The sequence below is a fragment of the Augochlora pura genome, chromosome 11 (assembly GCF_028453695.1).
Source record: "Augochlora pura isolate Apur16 chromosome 11, APUR_v2.2.1, whole genome shotgun sequence".
NCBI classification, from domain to species: domain Eukaryota; kingdom Metazoa; phylum Arthropoda; class Insecta; order Hymenoptera; family Halictidae; genus Augochlora; species Augochlora pura.
Window position 1 is genome coordinate 804,269 of NC_135782.1, and position 18,534 is coordinate 822,802.

The 18,534-nt window shown below is 56.3% G+C and overlaps 2 protein-coding genes across 7 annotated transcripts in view; one reads left to right on the forward strand and one right to left on the reverse strand.

The window, feature by feature from the left end:
• Positions 1-18,534, reverse strand: part of LOC144476732 (uncharacterized) — a 56,316-nt gene that overhangs the window by 11,007 nt on the left and 26,775 nt on the right. For 3 of the 6 annotated variants that reach the window (XM_078193902.1, XM_078193900.1, XM_078193899.1), the window contains 2 exons: positions 17,536-17,693; positions 3,889-4,061 (listed from right to left, as the gene is read on the reverse strand). In XM_078193902.1, coding sequence (XP_078050028.1) covers positions 3,889-3,896 — 8 coding nt within the window. In that variant the 5' untranslated portion in view covers positions 3,897-4,061; positions 17,536-17,693. Of the gene's footprint in view, positions 1-3,888; positions 4,062-10,268; positions 10,399-17,535; positions 17,694-18,534 lie in introns of those variants that run through there. The other 3 variants (XR_013495072.1, XR_013495073.1, XM_078193901.1) reach the window with 2 other exon arrangements.
• Sff (BRSK family serine/threonine-protein kinase sugar-free frosting) overlaps positions 12,731-18,534 on the forward strand; it is a 28,926-nt gene continuing 23,122 nt past the window's right edge. Inside the window, exon 1 of the mRNA XM_078193887.1 lies at positions 12,731-14,537. Coding sequence (XP_078050013.1) covers positions 14,438-14,537 — 100 coding nt within the window. The 5' untranslated portion in view covers positions 12,731-14,437. The remainder of the gene's footprint in view (positions 14,538-18,534) is intronic.

Sequence of the window (18,534 nt, forward strand, 5' to 3'; positions counted from 1 at the left end):
ATTACCCTTTCTCTCCTTCTCCCTCTCTCTCTCTCTCTTTTTTTCTCTTCCTCCTCGGTGGCGAAATCGATGCTCTTTCCAGAGCGCAATTAACGCGTTTGTATTCCGGCGTTCTTACGAAATTTCCGGCACCGTTTTCGATTTCACGGTTCCGCGGCTCCTGCCCCACGCGGAAACGCATAAAATCCACAGTGTCTACACGCCGTGCTCGTCGACGCGGCGGAATCGGATTAATTAAGAGCAGCCGGTTGTTGAGCGGCTAATCAGGAATTGATAAATGGCGGCGGCGGTTCGGCCGGTAAACAGGTGAGAGACAGGGCGCGTGTGTTAGTCGAGAGGGTCTTTCCAGCGGATCATTAAGGAAAACAAGCGAACCCTTAGAAGCGCCTAATGCCGAGCGACGAGGCGCGGCCGGGCTCGTAGTCGCGCTGATAACGCACGTTACGGGTATCTTCCTGCCGGGGCGGCTCTCCGCGGCGTTGATAAGACGGCTGAAAGGTTGATACGGGCTCCCGTGGAAATTCCAGGGAAGTTCGAGGGAGCTTTGGCTCGTCGGCGAACCAATCGCGGGGCAAACGGCACCGCGTATCTTCCGCGAGGGTAGCAATCTTCTGGGGATCGTGCGTCCAGGTCGGCCGATACACCGTGGAGTTTTCTCCGGCGCGGAGCCGAGGAATACGGGGTCCGGGCGGATCGACGACGAAGGTTGATTCGTGCGGAAACCGCGGCGCGCGGCACTCCTCGTAGATTCACCGCACGGGAGGGTGTAGTTGAAAGTTCCCGCGAGCGAAGGATAAAGTTGGCCGCGCGTCAGAGGCACCGGGTCGCGCTCCTCCGCGTCCCGCTCGTAAATAGAATCCGGGTTGAACGCGTTCTCCTCTCGTTCGAGCACAAAGGGAGCCCTCTCCCCGGAACGATTTTCGCGGTGTGCATCCACGGGCAACGCGTCGCATCATTTGTACGCTGATGTACTTAATGAATCACTCGTGGTCCCGACCGGCTCCGATCGATTCCGCTCTCCTTCGCTTCCGAGCTTCGCCGGAGATTCGAGCGGGGGGAACGAGCCTCCCAGCGAGCAACGCAACGTTTCCGTTGGATTTCACCGTCCTTCGAACTCGCCTGTAAACCGACCGGCAAACATCCGTCGTAAAGCAAGCGAAGTTCGCGTTGTCGAATTGATTGGACCTGGATTGGCGCGGACGAGACATTATCTCCGAATTTTCCCTCGAGAAAACTAGCTAGAGAAAAATATTTCTCTCCGCTCGCCAACGGGGTTGTCCCTCGGGTCCGCAATCGCGGAGAATTTTCTGTTCACAGGCACTCGGAAGTCTGGCGAATACAGCGTGTCCGGAACATCCGTCTCGCAGGTAAAGCGTCGACGCCGCTGGTCGAACGTCGTTCGAACGCCGAGTCCCTTCCGGCGGATTGCCTCGCCCCGAGGCGGCGACGACGCGATCGAACTTGGCCGATCGCGGTAGTAATCGTCGCGAACGAGCGTTGAAAACTGTTGCGCGGAAGCGACCGTTTCTCCCCTTTGGAATTCCTTTAAAACCGCTCGCCGGAAAGCGTCGCGCCGAGTTAAGCGTCGGGGATCGCGTTAAGCGTCGGCAATTTGATCCGCGGCCAAGAAACGACGCGGAGCGTCCAGACGGGACGGTGTCCGATTTTCCAGAGGTCTCGAACTTTTTTCATTTGACGGGCTCTCTCGCGGCCGAATACCGCCGCGTATCGCGCGTAAGAGCAGTTGCGGCTGTATTTTATGACTCACGGACCCGTCCAAGTTCATGCGAAACTTTCTAAGTGGGGATGGTAATACGTAAAAGGGAGGCGTGAAGTGTTAACACAGGCCAGAACAGCAGCAGACACTTGACGCACCCCCTCATCCTATTCTCCGGCAGCGCCTTCTTTCGCCTTCTTTTTCTCTCCCGATCCCCCTCTCTCCCTTCTTCCCTCCGGCTCCTCGTCTTCGTCCTCCTCACGGTTCTCGCCGCCTCCCCGGCTTCCCGTTTCGCCCCCGGCATCCCTTCGCCGCCCCTGACACTCCCGCCCCGCCGCCTTTTTCGCCTAGCCGCCGCTTTGACGCTTCTTTCTCATCGGCTTTTTGCTTGTCCATCTATTTCTCCCCAGGCCTCGCTCTCTCTCGCTCTTTCTCTTCTCCGCGTTCCTCAAACTGCCGTTACTTTGCATTTTCCCTAATATTTCTTTTTCGGGAGCAAACGACGTTTTTGTCAAAGGTTATACTCGTCCTCCCGCTCCGCCCGACCTTTTCCTCCTCGCGGAATTTTATCCGCACGGAAGACAGAGAGGAAGATAGAGAGAGAGGATCCGCCACGATGATTTTGCACCTCTCGGAGACGGAAAAGGATTCGTCGACCTTTCGTCGGCCGAACGATCGTTGTTCGCCTCGGTTCGCGCGCGCTCTATAAATTCCGACGTCCAAACACGAGTAATGGAGCACGCGTTCGCCGGGCAGGGGTTAAATTGGGGACGAGGGTGCAACCGCAGACTGCAAGAGACGCGGCGAGCCGAGGACCGTGGACCGGTGGGGGGTGGCGGCCGCTCTCGATTGTAATCTTGGCAACGGAAATTCGAATTTTGGAGAAAACCATCCAGAAAGTAATTCCGCGAGGCCTCGTCCCGGTTCCAAGCCGGCTTTTTCTCTTGGCAAGACGCGCGGCCGGCCAGGAGGCGTGTAAAACGAACGGGATAAGGGAGAGAAAGAACGAAGGGTGGTCCTCCAGACCGGGGCGAGACGCGGAGAGAAATGTAGAGAGAGAGAGAGGGAGAGAGAGGGTGGAAGGGCGGATGCGAGATACCGGAATGTAGAACGTACTAAATTACTTTCATCTCGAGTGGCTCGTGTTTTTCTTCCGTGCGTTCGCGGCTTGTTACGCCCGCACGCCTCTAATTATCGAGTTATTACAAAAACGAGCGCGAATTTCGAGCAACCGCGAACACCCGGAAACTGCGCGTAGGTCCCGTGTTTTCGCCGATACGAAGCGGATCCGTACGAGAAATCGTTTGCGAGAAAGAAGTAATTGTCGCGGGGCGGTGCCCCCTTTTCGTTCGGATGAAAATAAAACGGTGGTAACACGCCTCTTGCGCCGCGCCGGGGAAAAAAACCTTATCTCGCTCCTTACTTTTGAACTTAACGAGCCCGCGGAGGGATTAAACGTCGGCGAGTTTCTCTCGCTAATCCGCCTCGCCCCGGCTCCGCGCTCCCTTTGACTCGCCTGCCGTGAAACAAATTGCGATCAAATTTATCTGGAAAAATTACGCGCCGGCCGGGGGCGAACCGGCTCAAAGAAACGCGGCTGGACTCGCCGTTAGCCAAGAGTCCTGAAACGTGGACGCGGGTCCCTTTTTCTATTCAGCGTTGGAAAGTTCGACTTTTAACTACCGTTGTGCTGCATGATGTCTAGACTGCAGATTTTACAGATTTTACAGATCTTACAAATCTTTAAAAAATCTTTAGAAGATCGCAGAAAGATTAAAAGAAATTAAAAACTATCCTTCGGAATCTTTGATAAACCACAACAGCTTTCGTCACCGAATCAGCCGCGATCGACGCCTTTCGTTAAGACTTAGCCCAATGTCTTTCCGAGTTGTACGAGGATTTCTGGCAGGGATTCAATTAGACAGGGAGGCGTCCAAGCGACAACGGTCCGCGCGATATTCTCCCGCGTTATTCGGCGATCGTTGTTCCGGGGTCGGAATCACGTCGTCCGTAATTTATCTGTAAACTCGCCGCTGCTGGCGTCGAACTTGCTACTTAAAGGAGCCGCGTTGTGTAGCGTGTCCCGTGGGAGTTGCCCAGCAGACCCTCGTGATTTACGGAGCTCCCGGGGTCCATGTACGGAATACACATTTAATAGAGATCGCATTTACAGCTGCATAAATCAGAGCCAGCCAGCCCTCCGGTCTCTGTCCCGACGCGTTTCGCATTCGAACAGTTAACACCTGGACACAATTCCGTTCTGGTCTTCGCTTCACCGGTTGAGCTGGTTAAGGAACCTTTTGCTATCCATGGTAAGAAGGCGAACGTGGTAGCGTGGTTGTAACTGAAATAGAAATAAAATCTATATTCGAATTACTATGTAGCACGGTATATTGTGTGTTATTGCTGAATAAATTGAGAGCTGCTGTCGCTAAATAAATTGCGGATCGATTGAGTTCGACGGCATAGAATTTCCTACAGCACTGCATTAATTTCATTCACTTCGATTGGAATGTCGATGCGAGCAGGGAGCTTCGAGAATCGAAGCGGGCGACGAGTCGCGTCGGAGAAACGGGAGAGGAGAGGATGCGAGTGTAGAATAAAAAGAGAGAGGGAGAGTGAGTGAGAGGGTGGACGAAGAAAGGAGCGGAGGTTCGCGCGCGATAGCCCTAACACGAGCGAGAAGACCGGAGACCTCGGGGATATCCTAATATTTTAACCACTGGCGAGGAATGAAAGGACCCGGGTGAGCATGAAAAGGGAAAAAGGGGTGCGCGAATCATCCCTGCGTACCCTTAAACCCTACTAGATGGGGAGGAACCTGCAAGGTGGGTGGAACTGTATACCCGTTGCGGTACCCCGAGGGAAGTACTTGCAATTAACGCGGTAAGACTCGGCTCTTGCAAGGGGTAGTGCACCCTCCTTACGCCACCCTACGCTCCTCACCCCGACTCTCTCTCTCTCTCTCTCTCTTTCTCTCTGCGGAGGTCTCTGTCTCGCCTCCGATCCTCCGTCATCGTTTCCGCGCAGCCCTCTCGGTCCGTCTCTCGTTAGAGCGGCGCGGTTTCTCTGTCGGATCGTCCCCTCGCGAGCCCCTCGGAGCGCTCGTAGGGGACGCCAGAATGGCTGTGTTCGGTTATTTGTCAGGGATCCGCGTAATCGCGCGCGCGCACGCGTGCCGCCGCTCTCTCTCTCTCTCTCTCTCTCACTCTCTCTGTCGCGGCAAATCTCTGGAAATTCGCATACCAGGGCCGTTTCAACGAGAAGCGCCCTGTCCCTTCCGCGATCGAAGCCCTTCGGCCCTTCGCGCTGCGCGAGAGCGAGACCAAGCGGCCCCGACACCGTAATCTCCGAATCTGTCCACCGGAATCTCGACTGGCCGCGGGCGAAAACCACCGCGACGAACGTCTATTGCCGCGCAGCCAACCGATTCTCACGCGAATCTCGGCGATCCCGAATCCTACGCAAACAATAGACTCCCTCGAAGCGAAGAATCCCCTTGACGAGCCGAGGCTCTCCATTTAAGTCTGCGTCGCGTCCCGTCGAGTTCTCGTCGACGATTGCTCGAAGGACCGTTCGCGAGCATTTCTTTGCTTTCGAGGTGTTTTACCGAGGTGCGTTGCTTGTCCGTGTCGCGTCACGGTTCGCCGAGTTAGGGCAATCGAGCGCGTGTACGCAGCGGGGCAGCAGTAGGTCGAGGCGGAAGCGGAAACAAGCCAGATGTTCGGTCCGATACCATGGAATTGATTCGGCGTGGCGCAGCGCGTCGCGTTTTACCTTTATCGATGACCAACCACCACCCCCGTCACACAATTCTGTGTTTCGTTAAATCTTGTTCCTTTTCGCGAATTTCAAATCCTACGGATAGGTAGTCTTAGTAATAGGTAGTCTAGGCCAGTCTTAATTACTAAAACATTGCTGGTCGCGAGTCGACGACTCCGTCAGCCGTAACGACTCGGCAACATTTTGGCATAGAACCACGCTCGGCGAATGCAACAGCGGTTTGCGTAATCGTGGTCGAAAATGAAATTGTTACTTTCTAGAGCCGGTTTCACGGTAGGCGGCGATCCTGCAGCGCGATCGCGGCGTTATTACGGGCATGAGCGTACCGCGATACCGATCGATATTAGCACGTTTTACGAGTGGAGAAGTCTGTATTGGGTAACGGAACTAGCACGCTCCATCTGACCGAGATCTGGCGATCGCCTCGCGTTTCGTTTCGCCGTCCGCGGAATCCGGTTACGTTGAAACGCGCGGAAATAAAGGCTTCGATCTGGCGGCCCTCAAGCCCCGGCGCGAAACCGCCGCTCTCCATTCATCGCGTCCGCGTGTAAATCACGCGCTGTCGCGGACTCCTCCCTTTCATTAATCCGAGAAACGGCGAGGAGACGGCGTCGCGGACCGTCAACGTCACCGTCTTCGGACGTTTACAAATGGAAGCCGTTTGGAATATCAGAGAAGTCGGCGGCGGAGGAGGAGGTGGAGGAATCCGTCGACGAGGCAGACGGCAGCAGCCACGGCGCGCTCAGATTCCGGAGCTTTCCGGCGGAGCGGCACATCCCCGATCGGCCTATTCTTCCTCGCTCGCCTCCCGAGACCATTCTTCCGGCGAAACCAACTCCCGGGAGTGTCTCTTACGTCCGTTAGCATCGCCTACGATGGGCTCGGACGTCCGGCGAAACTGGTACATTCCGATAACGCCGCTCCGCTCCGCGCGCTGTCTTTACCGCTGGAACAACACAAGCCATCGACCGCCCGCCGCCGGGGAAAGAAACGGGCGAACCAACTATCGGGCACCGTGCTACGTCCGAAACAAGTTGCAGAGGCGGGGGCATCGTTCGCGTGAACTTTTACGAGCGACCAATGAATCTCGGCTGTTTTCTCCTTTGGAGCGCGATAACGGGGAGCACCTACTCAAAATGTCGTTCCGTTCGCGATAGATGCTAAAAGGTCCAAGCTTAGTCTTCATTCTGTCAAATTAAATAAACCGAATGGCCACGCTTCTTTTTTCAAAGGAGAGTGTTCATTCTCTCGACAGATCCTCCCGCGACTTATTAAAGTCCTCGAGGATCGTACATATTATTTCCCAGTTCGCTTAATAATTGTTCCTACGTCCGCGTCCGACGATACACGTGCAGCTCCGTTCTTTCCGACGAGAAGCATACAATTACCGTCGCGATTACTTTGATCGCCGGGACGAAAGCGCCGAACAGCTTTATCTCGGCCCGTGACCACGAGACCAATTATTAATTCGCTGCATAATCGACAGGCGTATCCGCGGGTCGATGGAGAACCGCAGCACCCCGCCGCGTCCTATCTCCTGCTCGTTCCTGACCGTTCCCGGTTCGCGTCCGTTAGTTCCGCGCGAGAGCACGAAGAACCAGGTGTGTCCCCCTCCCTCCTCCCCTCGGACCGAATATCGACGAATTCCTTGCAATTAGCGGTCGCCGTGGAATATTCGGCGACGGGTTCTATCGCGATACGAGCCGGTGTTCCGTGAAACGCGACGTCGACACGTCCAACGGCATCCCTTTTCATCCCCCGAGCGACAGGGTGAGCCCTGTCGATGAAATTTGACAGTTCGCTGGCAGTTGATTTTCTGCGAGCGTCGCCCCGCTTCGGAAGAACGGCTCGGGTGCACCATTCCGACACACGGGTCGCGCGATCGTTCGACGATCGATATATCGGGTGACCCGATTGGATCCTCCTGATCCCTATACTCTTCTTCCCATTTTAGGGAACACGTCTCGAATTGATCCATGCTTTCGAATTCTAGTTGCGATCGACGGTGGTGGATGAATTCGACGGCTTGCTTTAGTTGCTCCGAAATCTGTGAAAATGTGTTTCAATGTATAAGACTTTGTAAGGATGTCGCGTTCACGAGATAAAACTAACCGGCGACGAGAGATCGGTTAACGCGTTCCGTAACGACGCTATTAGCAGCACGCGGATCGGCCGGGTTATTAAACTCGCGGCAGACTGCGAGCTGCACGTTCCGCGCGGCGAACAATGCGGATCTCGGGACTTGGCATTCCGCGGGACGCTTCAGACTCTCCGTTCGGTTTCCGGTCTCCGGTCTCTCCGGTCCGCAGTCTCCGGTTCCGGGAGAGTATTGCACGTATACGGCCACGGTTTGCGACGAACGGAATCGCGAGCGAACAGCGTTCGCGCGGTGAATAGGCTCAGGCGAAGTGCCAACCGCGAACTTTGTTTACTCGTTCCACCGCGCAAGTTGCGCCGTGCTCGGCCGTAGGCGAGCGCGGTCGTCGGGCGTGCATGGACCGGGTCCGTGCTTTGCGTGCAGCGTCTCTCCCTTCTGGTGCAACACGTTGCGTCCGTTACCATCTCGCTTCGGTGCACGCCCGTGCTCGCTTACGCGGAGAAAATCGCTGCCGCCCGGGGGAACCCTACCCCCCCCCAGACTTCTGGAAAACAACGGCGCGACCTGACCTCGCGTAGCCGGCCGCTCTTTTCAAGACAATGTTCCATGGGCGCGACACAATTAGAGGGTCAGGATCCACCACAGGCAACCTACGCGCCGCTCTATACCTCGCCCACTTGTTAGCACGATCGATAGCCCGGCAAAGTCCCGTCTTCCTTTCGCTGCATCCGTGGTTTCGGATCCCGGATGCAATAAAGAGGGATTGTTGTTAAGATTATCTTGTCGACGGAACACGGAATCGATCCACTCTCTCTCTCTAACTCTCTCTCTCTCTCTCTCTCTCTCGACTTCGCTGCTGGAACTTCGGTCCAGAAAGTTCAGCTCGCAGGGCGGAGGGGTTTTGCGAGGGTCCTTCAAAGGATCGTGAATAGCGAAAGCTCTGACGCTAACTGGAAAGCCAGCAACGGCGAGGCGAGGCGGGGTTTGACGCGGTAATGCGAGATACGGTTCGCGTTGTACGTTCTGCGGGCGAGGTTGTAGGGTGTACGATGTACACGGCACCGGCGGCCTACCACGCAGCCAGACACACGAATGAATGCCGCGCGCCGGACAGTGATTTCAATGAGCGAATCTCCCGGAATAATGTAAACACCGCCGCGGTGCTGCGCCGCGCGGCGCGAGCCGAACACCATCAACCAGGAGCAATGGATGTACCTGATCCCCGCGTGTAGGGGTTCGCGTGCACGGTCTGCCAGGGTGCATCGACCTTTAAACCCTGGAGATTTAACGACCGACGAGCGTTTGCTCACTCGATCGCGGCTTCTCGGCCGAGATTCTCTCGCGCTGACGTCGCCGTGTCGCCCGACGGCCTACGCTTTCCTTCGAACGGGTATTTTTAAACGAGTCTGCGTCGAGCAAGGTTCAAAGACTGCCCTCCGCAAAACGTCGCAGGGTTTCGACGGGAATCTAGACGTAGTCCGAGATTCCGACGTCCCCCCTGTTACCGCGACGCTCTCGTGGAATTTCGGCGGAGTGGTCTCGCAGAGCAGGGGTTGGAAAAAATAAAGCTGTCCTCCTTTGATCGATCGGCGGAGACCGCGACGATATTTCGAGTCTGCTGCGAGGGTGAACGAACTCCTCGTGTCGGCTGGCTGGCTGGCTGGCTGGCTGGCAATGACAAGCGTTTCGGATAGCGCGGGAGAGATCGAGTGGTCGTTTGGGGTTTAAGTTTGAGCTTTGGATTTTAGCAGTTTCGAAGGGACGGATGGGGTTCGCGAGAACCGAGGCGGGCGAAACGGAGACGGCCGATCCCGCAAGGGCTCGCTCGTTGAATTTTTTTCATCGGCGGCGGATGCACGTCGGTCGGTCGGGGACTTTTCCGAATTAAACGGGGATCGCTGGCCGCGGAAGACGGGGCAGAGAGCACGGAGAGAGAGCCGATTAATCGGCCAAGGGAAAGCCCCGAGTCCCGCGCCACCCACCCGTAAATCGGGACACCGACGAATCGCTAAAATACCACCGGATAAGAAAAGGGCCGTCGCTAATGCAGTCGATAAAGAACGCCTCCGCAGTCTTCCTCCCCCGAGAGAGGACCCGCGAGAGATCGGAGAGACGGAACCGATCGCTGATTCCCGCAACAACTAACTCGGCGAATCCGCCGATTCTCCGTTGCCGACTCCGTGGACGACGATTAATCGTCCTTCGCGGGAAAGAATGTTAATGGAGTTCCGCAGACGGCCCCGATAAACAACAGCCTTTGTCGCCCTCTCGCGATATTTCGTCCACGGTAGCCGGGGTTAATTGACTTTCCCGTTGGATTCGCGGAGAATTCCAGGCGGCATTTTCCCCGGGAAGTCGAGCCCCTCTTTTTCCGCTGGTAATCCGCGAGAGATCTCCGCGAGATTCCCGCGACGGCGGCGTTACGACGCAACGGCATCGTAAAATTCTGTTTACGATCGCAGCGGTGGAGAGAGAGATCGATTGTCGCGGAGCCGGTGAAAATCGGGAAAATTGTAAAATATCGACGGCGGGCCGCGCGGTGCGGCGGGAAAAAAAGGTGAAGAGGAGGCGGGTCGATTGTCCGTCGGTCAGAACTAGCTCGTAAGAAGCCATCCCCCGGGAGCTTTCCGGTGTCAGACGCTTCCTGTGTTCCTATCTGCCTCTATATACCTATCGATCCTCGGCCTGCACCCTCCTCTTTGTGCCATCCGACTGTCGTCCCTCTCTTTCCGTCTCCCTTTCGACCTCCTCCTCCTCCTCCTCCATCCAGGCTCGATCTATATTGCATTCGTACCCCTCTATGCGAGGTGTCCTCGCTCGTAGCTCGCGCCATAACGCTCAGGGTAATTTTCCTTGCATATTTATACGCGCGTCTCATCGAGAAAACTGCCTCCGTTAAATGCTTCTCTTCTCTTCCCTCTCCTCTTTCCTCTCTTCCCTCCTCGCTTTCATCCGACTTCTACTGGCGCGCTCTCTCTCTCTCTCTCGCTCTCTCTCTCGTCAGCCCTGTGTCTCTGCTCGGGGTTAATCGCGTTTAATAGATTCACGTTCGGTGGAAGTTCGTTGTCCACGGCCGCGCCAGCGTCTCGCTTTTCGCTTTTTCTCTCGGCACCGTATAGCCGCCAACGAAATCCTCCGACCTCGCCCTTTCGCTCTCCCTTTGTCCCCCTCCCATCGCCCTTCCATCTGTTATCGTCCTTCGGGAGCGAACGTGTATTCCGTTCGACTCGGAAAAGAGTCGAAAGTTTTTTGCGACCTCCGATTCCGTTCTTTCCTCGAAACGGCTTTTATCCTTTGGGTTCGAATACGCTGGCGTTCCAAAGGTAGAAAACTAAGACAGAGAGAGAGAAAAAATAGAGAGAGAAATAAGAGAGAGAAAAGGCTTCGACCACAGAATTCTCCGGCAAGAGAGACCGATCGCGGCCATCGACGAAAATTAACAAGCCACCGATGCTAAAGCGATTACCACGCGATCGAGGGATTGGAATTTCATTGAAGGCCGCGGCGCGGTGGAGCAACGATGCCTGAAATTTTCAGAGGCGAGCGCGCGGCGGCGGCTCTCCCGGGACGACGATGCCCTCTTTCGTTAATAATTAATCCGCTGAATGATTAATCAGCATCCGGACGTCCGAACGTTAACGTCTGACTTAACCTGTCTGATTCCATCGTGAATAATTCATGGCGCCGACGTAACTTCGGAGAGTGTTCGCCTCCGCGATCGCAATATTCGACACCGGTCTGCCACCGCCGTGCGTGTAGTTACCTATGGAGAATGTTCAAACCGGCGAACAAACCCAGCCGCCTGTTACCCTTCCGACAAATTTACATGCCAAGATTGGGATCTTCGCCGTTTATTTAAGCGCCGCGCAAAGGGGGACTCTCCGCGTCGACGATCCGCCGCGCCTAGCCGAGCCGAGCCGCGCGATTCCTCTTCCCGGACAGATTCTTTTCCGCGGAACCGTCTCCTCCCGATGGAAAGAGCAACGCGCGCCCCGCCCGCCCTCCCCCTCGTTTTAATCCAATTTACTCTGCCCTCGCAGCGGAAAGGGCGACCGCTTATCTTCGGGCAGCGAGTTTATCTTATGCTTCCAGTTTATATCCCAGCCGCATGCGTTTCATCCGGCTCGCGAGCTGTTTCATCGTCTTCTTCGTCTTGTTCGAGCAAAACTGTCTTTATTCCGGAGAGCTCCCGCGGCGGGGTACGATACGGTGGAGCCGCGGTAGGGGCAAAGGTAATTGTCGCGTTCGCAGGTGAGAATGGGTCTTTAACGAACCTGCTCGCCGTCCCTCGTCGGTCGTGAGAAACTTTCGGTGAGCGGTTGATTCTCCTCGGGAAAGAGGTCAACGCGGAGAACACGCACAGCCATTCGGGTGATTCTAGTCACGGCTCACCGGGAGAAACTGTAGATCCGAAAAAGTTGGCCCGCGGCGAAGGGACATCTCGGCGACTGCACGGGGGTGCGTGTGGTCGGCGGCCCGGGTCCCTCCCCACCTTTCGGAGGAAAGTTTCGCGACGGGAAGGATCGCGGGATCGATTCGAAATATCCGTAGCTCGCGCCGCTTTTCCTCACCCCAGACACAAACCACGAGCAGCCACCCTGGTACCGACGAGAACACACGGAGAGTCCAGCCCCTACCTACTGCGAGCGGCAGGGAACCTAGAGTCTCCCCCGCTCTCTCGTCTCGGGCCTCGTCAGCGATGGGTTCGATCGATCGATTTCTCTCTCCGGTTCTCGGCTCTCTCTCCCTCTCCCTCTCTCTCTCTCTCTCTCCCTCTTTGCTATTTAAGGGAGCAGGAAAGAGGGAGGGCGAGTCGGTAGCGTGGAGAAAGAGCCGAGCCGAGAGAAGAAGACTGGTTCGACGGCCGTGGCCGAGCGAGGGCTGAATCATTCGTGGCGGCGCAGGTTTGTTTGGACGGTCGAAGGGCCGCCTCGAGGCCAACCCTACGCGTGCCGTGCCGGCGCGGCATGGCGCTGGCAAAGGACGAGAGAGAGCCGACGGGAGAGCCGCCGAGAGAGCAGAACGAGGCGCAGGGGTGGCGGCGGGTGTGGATGTGCGCGCGCACCAAACTACCCCCTCTGTCGACGTCCGTGTAACACGTAATCGAACTGGGAGCGCCGCGGTTCGTCGTCAGCACCGTGATCCGCGAACGACAGGGCCGAATCTTCGAGGAAAACGAGCGCACGGAAAGTACGGGGGGGTCCGAGCGCCGGATAAGCGGGACCGAGGAACAGGGACGAGAACCCGCGGGCCGCAGACCGCGGTCGCGACCGAGAAATCACCCCCCGAGAAGATCCTCCTCGGGCCTGTCCGGTGTCGAAAGCAGGAACGTCGCAACCTCGACTCGTTCCGACTGATATACAGTGTGACGTATCACGACGGCGGCGGTGGTGGTGGTGGTGGTGGCGGTGGTGCGTGCTGGTGGCTCTAGCGAGCTGGTGTGTGCCCGTTGGTGCCGCGCTGGTGTTGGCGGTTCTCGCCGTCGGTGGTAGTAGTGGTGTTCGGTGCACGAGCACGCGAGAGGTGCACGAGTGCACGAGTGCACGGGTGCACGGGCGCGCGCGAGGGTGGAGGTGCCTGCCGGAGCGAAGGGACGGTCGCGCGCGGCGAGCCTCGCACTCTCCTTCGTCTGCCTCCCTTTCCTCCCTAATGGAACCGAGACGTCGCGGACGCACGCGAGCCCAGGTTAGAGCCGCGCAACGACAGTCTCGGTGAACGAGGAACAACAACGAGCAACCAGCAACGAGGAAACCGTGGGATTCCTGCCGAGGGTTGCGGACGGGTGTTACCGACGGGACCGAGCGTCGGCCGTTGAACGACAGGGTGGAGGAGCGCGAGCGACAGAGGGTGCACACCGTTGGCAGGAGGGCGAAACCGTCGTTCGAAGGGCCTTGCGCGACGTGCGACCGCTCGAAAAGTCGCCGAGGGACGATCCGCGCGTCGCGATCGGGATCCGCGCGTGACAGTGTTCGGGTTTCGCGTCCGCAATGGCGCCTCGCGCGGCTCCGAGGAGCAGGTCGGCTACGAGCGGATCCGCCGCCGGTCTACGGACCGCGACATTCACGTGAGCAGCCCACCACCCCCCATGCTACTCGATCCGCTGCCGTCCGCGCCGTCTCTTCCTAGACTCGTCCTCGCGATCCTGCCGTCGAAGCGAGCCGCCTCCTCCTCGCGGCCGACACCATGAAAAGGATCCGCAAGAGGCAACCGCAGAAGATCAAGGACCGGTTGTCGTGTCAGTGACACAGAGTGGTCGCCGTGTGTCTCTCGGTGTGCGTGTGTGTCTGTGTGTGTTCATGTGCCGAGAGAGGTGCGCGAGTGTTCGCAGGTGATTCCTCCTCGTCCTTGCCCTCGTCCTTGCCCTCCTACGTCCCGCGCGTCCCGCGAACCAACGTCCGGCGAGGGCTCGCGAGAATCGCGCGCCGATGATCGTCATGCCGCGGCGACAAGGGATCCGCGTCGCGAAACCAACGGCAGGGGACACCCGCGATTTTCGTGAAGCCAGGAGCTGCTGAAGATTCCGGCTCGATCCCGGCTCGAACAGGAGTCGAGCGAAGGAAAGAGGAAGGGAGAGAGAAAGAAAGAGAGCGAGATAAAAAGGGAGAGAGCGAGAGGAAGCGCGGAAGCAGCAGGAAGCACGGCAGGAGTGTACCGTCTGCTGGCCTTTGCCGGAAAGAAAGGGGAAAGGGAGGCGTGCCGCACAAGGGGGTGGGGGCGGACGGAAGCAGGCGAAGAAGAAGAAGACGGAAGGAAGTCGGTAGAGGTTCGTCGCCGGCAAGCCTGTCCTCGTAGGATAATCCAGCAACCTGGCGGACCAGGAGGAAGGTGGCTCGGCGGCGATGCAGGGCAAGGAGAGCCCCGTCGGGTCCAACACCCAGGAGACCCATCAGTATGTCGGCCCTTATCGACTGGAGAAAACGTTGGGCAAAGGGCAGACCGGTGCGTGTGCCAGCAGATTTTCTACGCTATTAACGATCGCGATCGCGATTACGATCACGGTCGCGTTTCCATTCGACAGTGCGAGGAAACGCGACGCGCGAGACACACACGGTCCCCGCGTCGCGGACACCTTGAACTACTTAGAACGCGTGACGAAACCTTCGAATCGACCCGAATATATTGCTTCCAGTCACGAGCTATTGTCGTCCCCGTTATTTATTAATATCGTACACACGGGAACCCCTTTGTCACGCCGGAGTATAGACAAAAGATCAAAGAGGTATCAAAGAGAGGGCCGAGAGGTAGGCGAGAGCGTCGGGATCGGCGCGCGTGTCGGAGTCCGCTCTCTAATTTCTCGTTAAACGACAAGGGACGGAGGAGCCTCTCACGGAAAGCGGAAGGATTAAAACTCGTCGCTAATCGGCGAAGAAAGAACGAGAGGCGGACGGAGGCCGCCCGTCCAACTCCCCTCGCGCAATTCCAAGCAATTCCAGGCAATCCGAGCAATTAGTCCGCCCGGCGGGGGAGGGGGGGTTGGTGGAGAAACCCGCTCGGATATTATTCACCGAGAAATACGAGCACGTCCGAAAGCGTGGCACGCGTGCATCCGAAACTCCCGCAGTCGCTCGAGAAATACTTGACGCGGTCGGCCCGTCTCGTCGTTTCCTATTAAATACCATAAATTGGATCAAGGATTTTTCAACGATATCCGGCACGTCCGCGACAAGCGGCAGAAAAGTTTCAAGCAAATTCGTAATTTTCGTCACGCGTTCCCAACACGCGGCCGTCGCCTCTCGTCGACGGCACTTCTCGCGCTTAAGCGCTGCTTAAACGCCGTTTTATTCAAAGGATTCGCGTAATTCGTGTCGCCTCATCCGCTCCGATTCCTAACGAATCTAATTCCTCCCTGTTCGCGCCTATAGCTCGCGCGTTCGCTGTCACGCCGCGTCCCTCGCCGTTACACACGATTGATTCTATGCTCAGGCCATAACCTTTACGGAATTGACCATTCTCGATTCTTTACGCGCGCGCGTTCCACAAAGTTTCCAAGGTTGACGATTTCCAAGTCCCGGCACTTTGTTTCGTGCTCGACAGGGCCGCCTCGCAACTTCTCGACCGGCGCTCCGCGTTCCGACGAATTCCCGTTTACGCCGGCGAGAAATAAAGCAGCTAGAAACGGCACGATCGTTCCTCGATCGCAACAGTGGTCTACACGTGTTAACGAGCTTTCCTCTCGCATGCTATTCCGCGGCAACGCGCCCCGTCGGCTCTTGATAAAGCGAAATACGACGTTTGTCGCATTGCCCGTAATACCCAGGTCTCGTAATCGCGTTGTATTTCTCGTACGCGAAACCTTCTCGAACCCTCGAGTACTCTCTCCGCGGGTACATATTACACCCGCCTGCTCGACCCTGCACACCGCTGTGTACAGGTTTACAGGGTGTTTATTTGGACGCACACGCACACCGTCCCAGCCGGGTGGTTCGCGCTCGCGGAAAACCGAAAATCGAACCATCGAGGACACTCGTGCCTCGAGGAGCTCCTATCGCGGGTCAGGGCCAGCGGAGATCCTCGACTCTGGTTATCGACGGGCTGCTGCGGATCTCTCGGCCGAGCGTGGATCGTCGCGATCTAATCGCGGAGGCTGAAATTCGTCGAAACTTCCCGCCGCGAGCATAATTAAAAAATACTTGACCGCTACAGGCTCCGATTCGTTCGATGAACTACTCGAACGACCCGATATCCAACGAACTGGGTTATTCAAATATTTAACACGCGTATTGTGATACGTGCGGATATCTAATTACTATAGGACGGTCTGATTTTACATCCTGGCCTAATAATAACTAACACGTTCAATGCCGATAATCGACCGCTAAAATGAAACGGCGACGTTGTCGCGTCGTTTAAATACAAATCGTATTCCACTCTTCTGTTACCAATGCTCGAGCACGAAAGTCGAGATCGCCGTACGAATTCGCGTTACGTATCGCTCGATCTTGAACGGTTCTTGGGAAGTAGTCGACGAGCTCCGCCGCGCCACGAGTGCAGAGCAAGGCTCGATCGCGTCCGAGGGAAAGTGCAATTGCCGCGCTGGTGCACGCTCTAGAATTTTGTTAGCCGGGTCGAGCCGGAAGGGAAGACGAGGGCCACGAGTGCAGTGTCGCGCGATTCACGAGGGCTCGAAAGAGTGACCAGGCTCGCCAACAAACCCCGTTGCCCGGAAGAGATGCACCACCTTTCATTCGCCCCCCCCCCCCCCTCGCCCATCTTTTCATCTTTCGAGCTTTAAAGTAACTGCTTAACCGCCGTCGCCGCTGCAGCCCCTGCGCCATCGTTCACCCGAGGCTGCTCTCTCGAGATGCAAGAGTCGGCTAGCAGGGTGTGACGCGACCAATCGATACGATCGAACGGGCCGCGATTATATTGCCGCGGCGGATGCCTTTTTTTCCAGAAACAGCCGCGTATACTTGTCATCTTCCTCGCATTGTCCCAACGGCCACGAAGCGAGGACGGACAAATTGGGGAAAAGAAGATACGATTGTTCGACTTCGCTTTTATAGTTGCCAATAATCGACCTCCTTCCAAGTTGCCCACTCTCGTTTCCACGCCGAGGGACGATCGCGGAGTAAATTGCTACAACAATTTCAACGAAATAGACGAACGAATTTTCGGAGCTTTCTCAAAGCCGAACACGGGTACACCATTGTGTTTTTTCGACGCGGCAATAGTTGACCGCGGCGACGTACGCGTTATTTCGCGGCCGAACCGTGCCCGACCACCGGGAGAGTCATAAAAATGTCGCCGGTATTTACCACGCGACGTGGTACACTGTCGCGAGCCGTTTTTATAGAGAGAGAGAGAGAGAGAGAGAGAGAGAGGAGAAAGTCGTGCGCGCAGGGTTCCCAGCAATGCGATTACTTTCTTTCCCCGAGTCCGGTTTTAGAAGCCGGGCTCCCCGCTTAATCGGAACGTTTTCCCGGGGAAAAAAACTTACGAAGAGGCCGCGCGCTGGCTAAAAACGGTCGCCGGCAATCTCTTCGATTAAAGCGTCCCGCTTTCGCAATCTAATGGAACGAGACCTTGTCCCGTCGCTGGTCCCGGGTTAGGCAAACATCCTCCATTTGCTCGCCGATTGTTCGCTGCGTCGACTCCCTAGAAAGTTAGAATTCGGAATTATTTGTGCTTTACCGAAACCGGCGGAATCGCGAAATCGGGCCATCCGGATTCGAGGGAAGGCGAGAGAGAGGGCGGTGCGCATAAAATCGCGGCAGCGGAAATAAAGGCTTCACGAGGGTTAAATGTTTGATGCGAGTTCTTCGATCGAGGAGAGGATCGCGTAAACAGACGCCGTCTCGTCTCGGTTTCTCCCCGGGTTAAACGCGCTCGAGCGAACCCGTGTTCGCCTTTGGGTTCACGGCGCGCAGGCTTCCTGTTCCGGTTACGATAATCGGAATAAATCCGCCAGCGGGCGAGCGCAGAGTTCCGCGAAGAAATAAAGCCGGACGACCTCCGAGAAGACACGCGAGAGGATCCTTTTCCGGTGTCCGTTACGGGCGGACCTTCGGCGCGAAAATAGACTGCGCCCGAGAAGGTTAATCGGATCGGCAGCTCTTTCAAGGTTCGTTCCACCTCCCTACTCCATTATTCCGAATCCGGCGAATTTCCATCTTTTCGCCGAATTGTCGACGACTTCCCCGATACTTTGACACGGACGACTAGGCTTAGAGTAGTAACCCCTTAACTGGAACGGTTCGACATCTTTTTAGGAGGAGATCATTTTGGAAATATTCGATTTTAAGACTGGTGAAAATATTAGTATTGTCGTACAATTTTAGTCTGATCTACCCTGTCTTAAAGTAGACACTTTCAGCTATAATTTCACCCAAGTCGCATAGAGATAGCTCTACAGGTGAATATAAATTTTGCCGAATTCCTTTATATTATTTATATAAAAATTTAACTTATATATAAATAATTAAAATTTACTAATTTA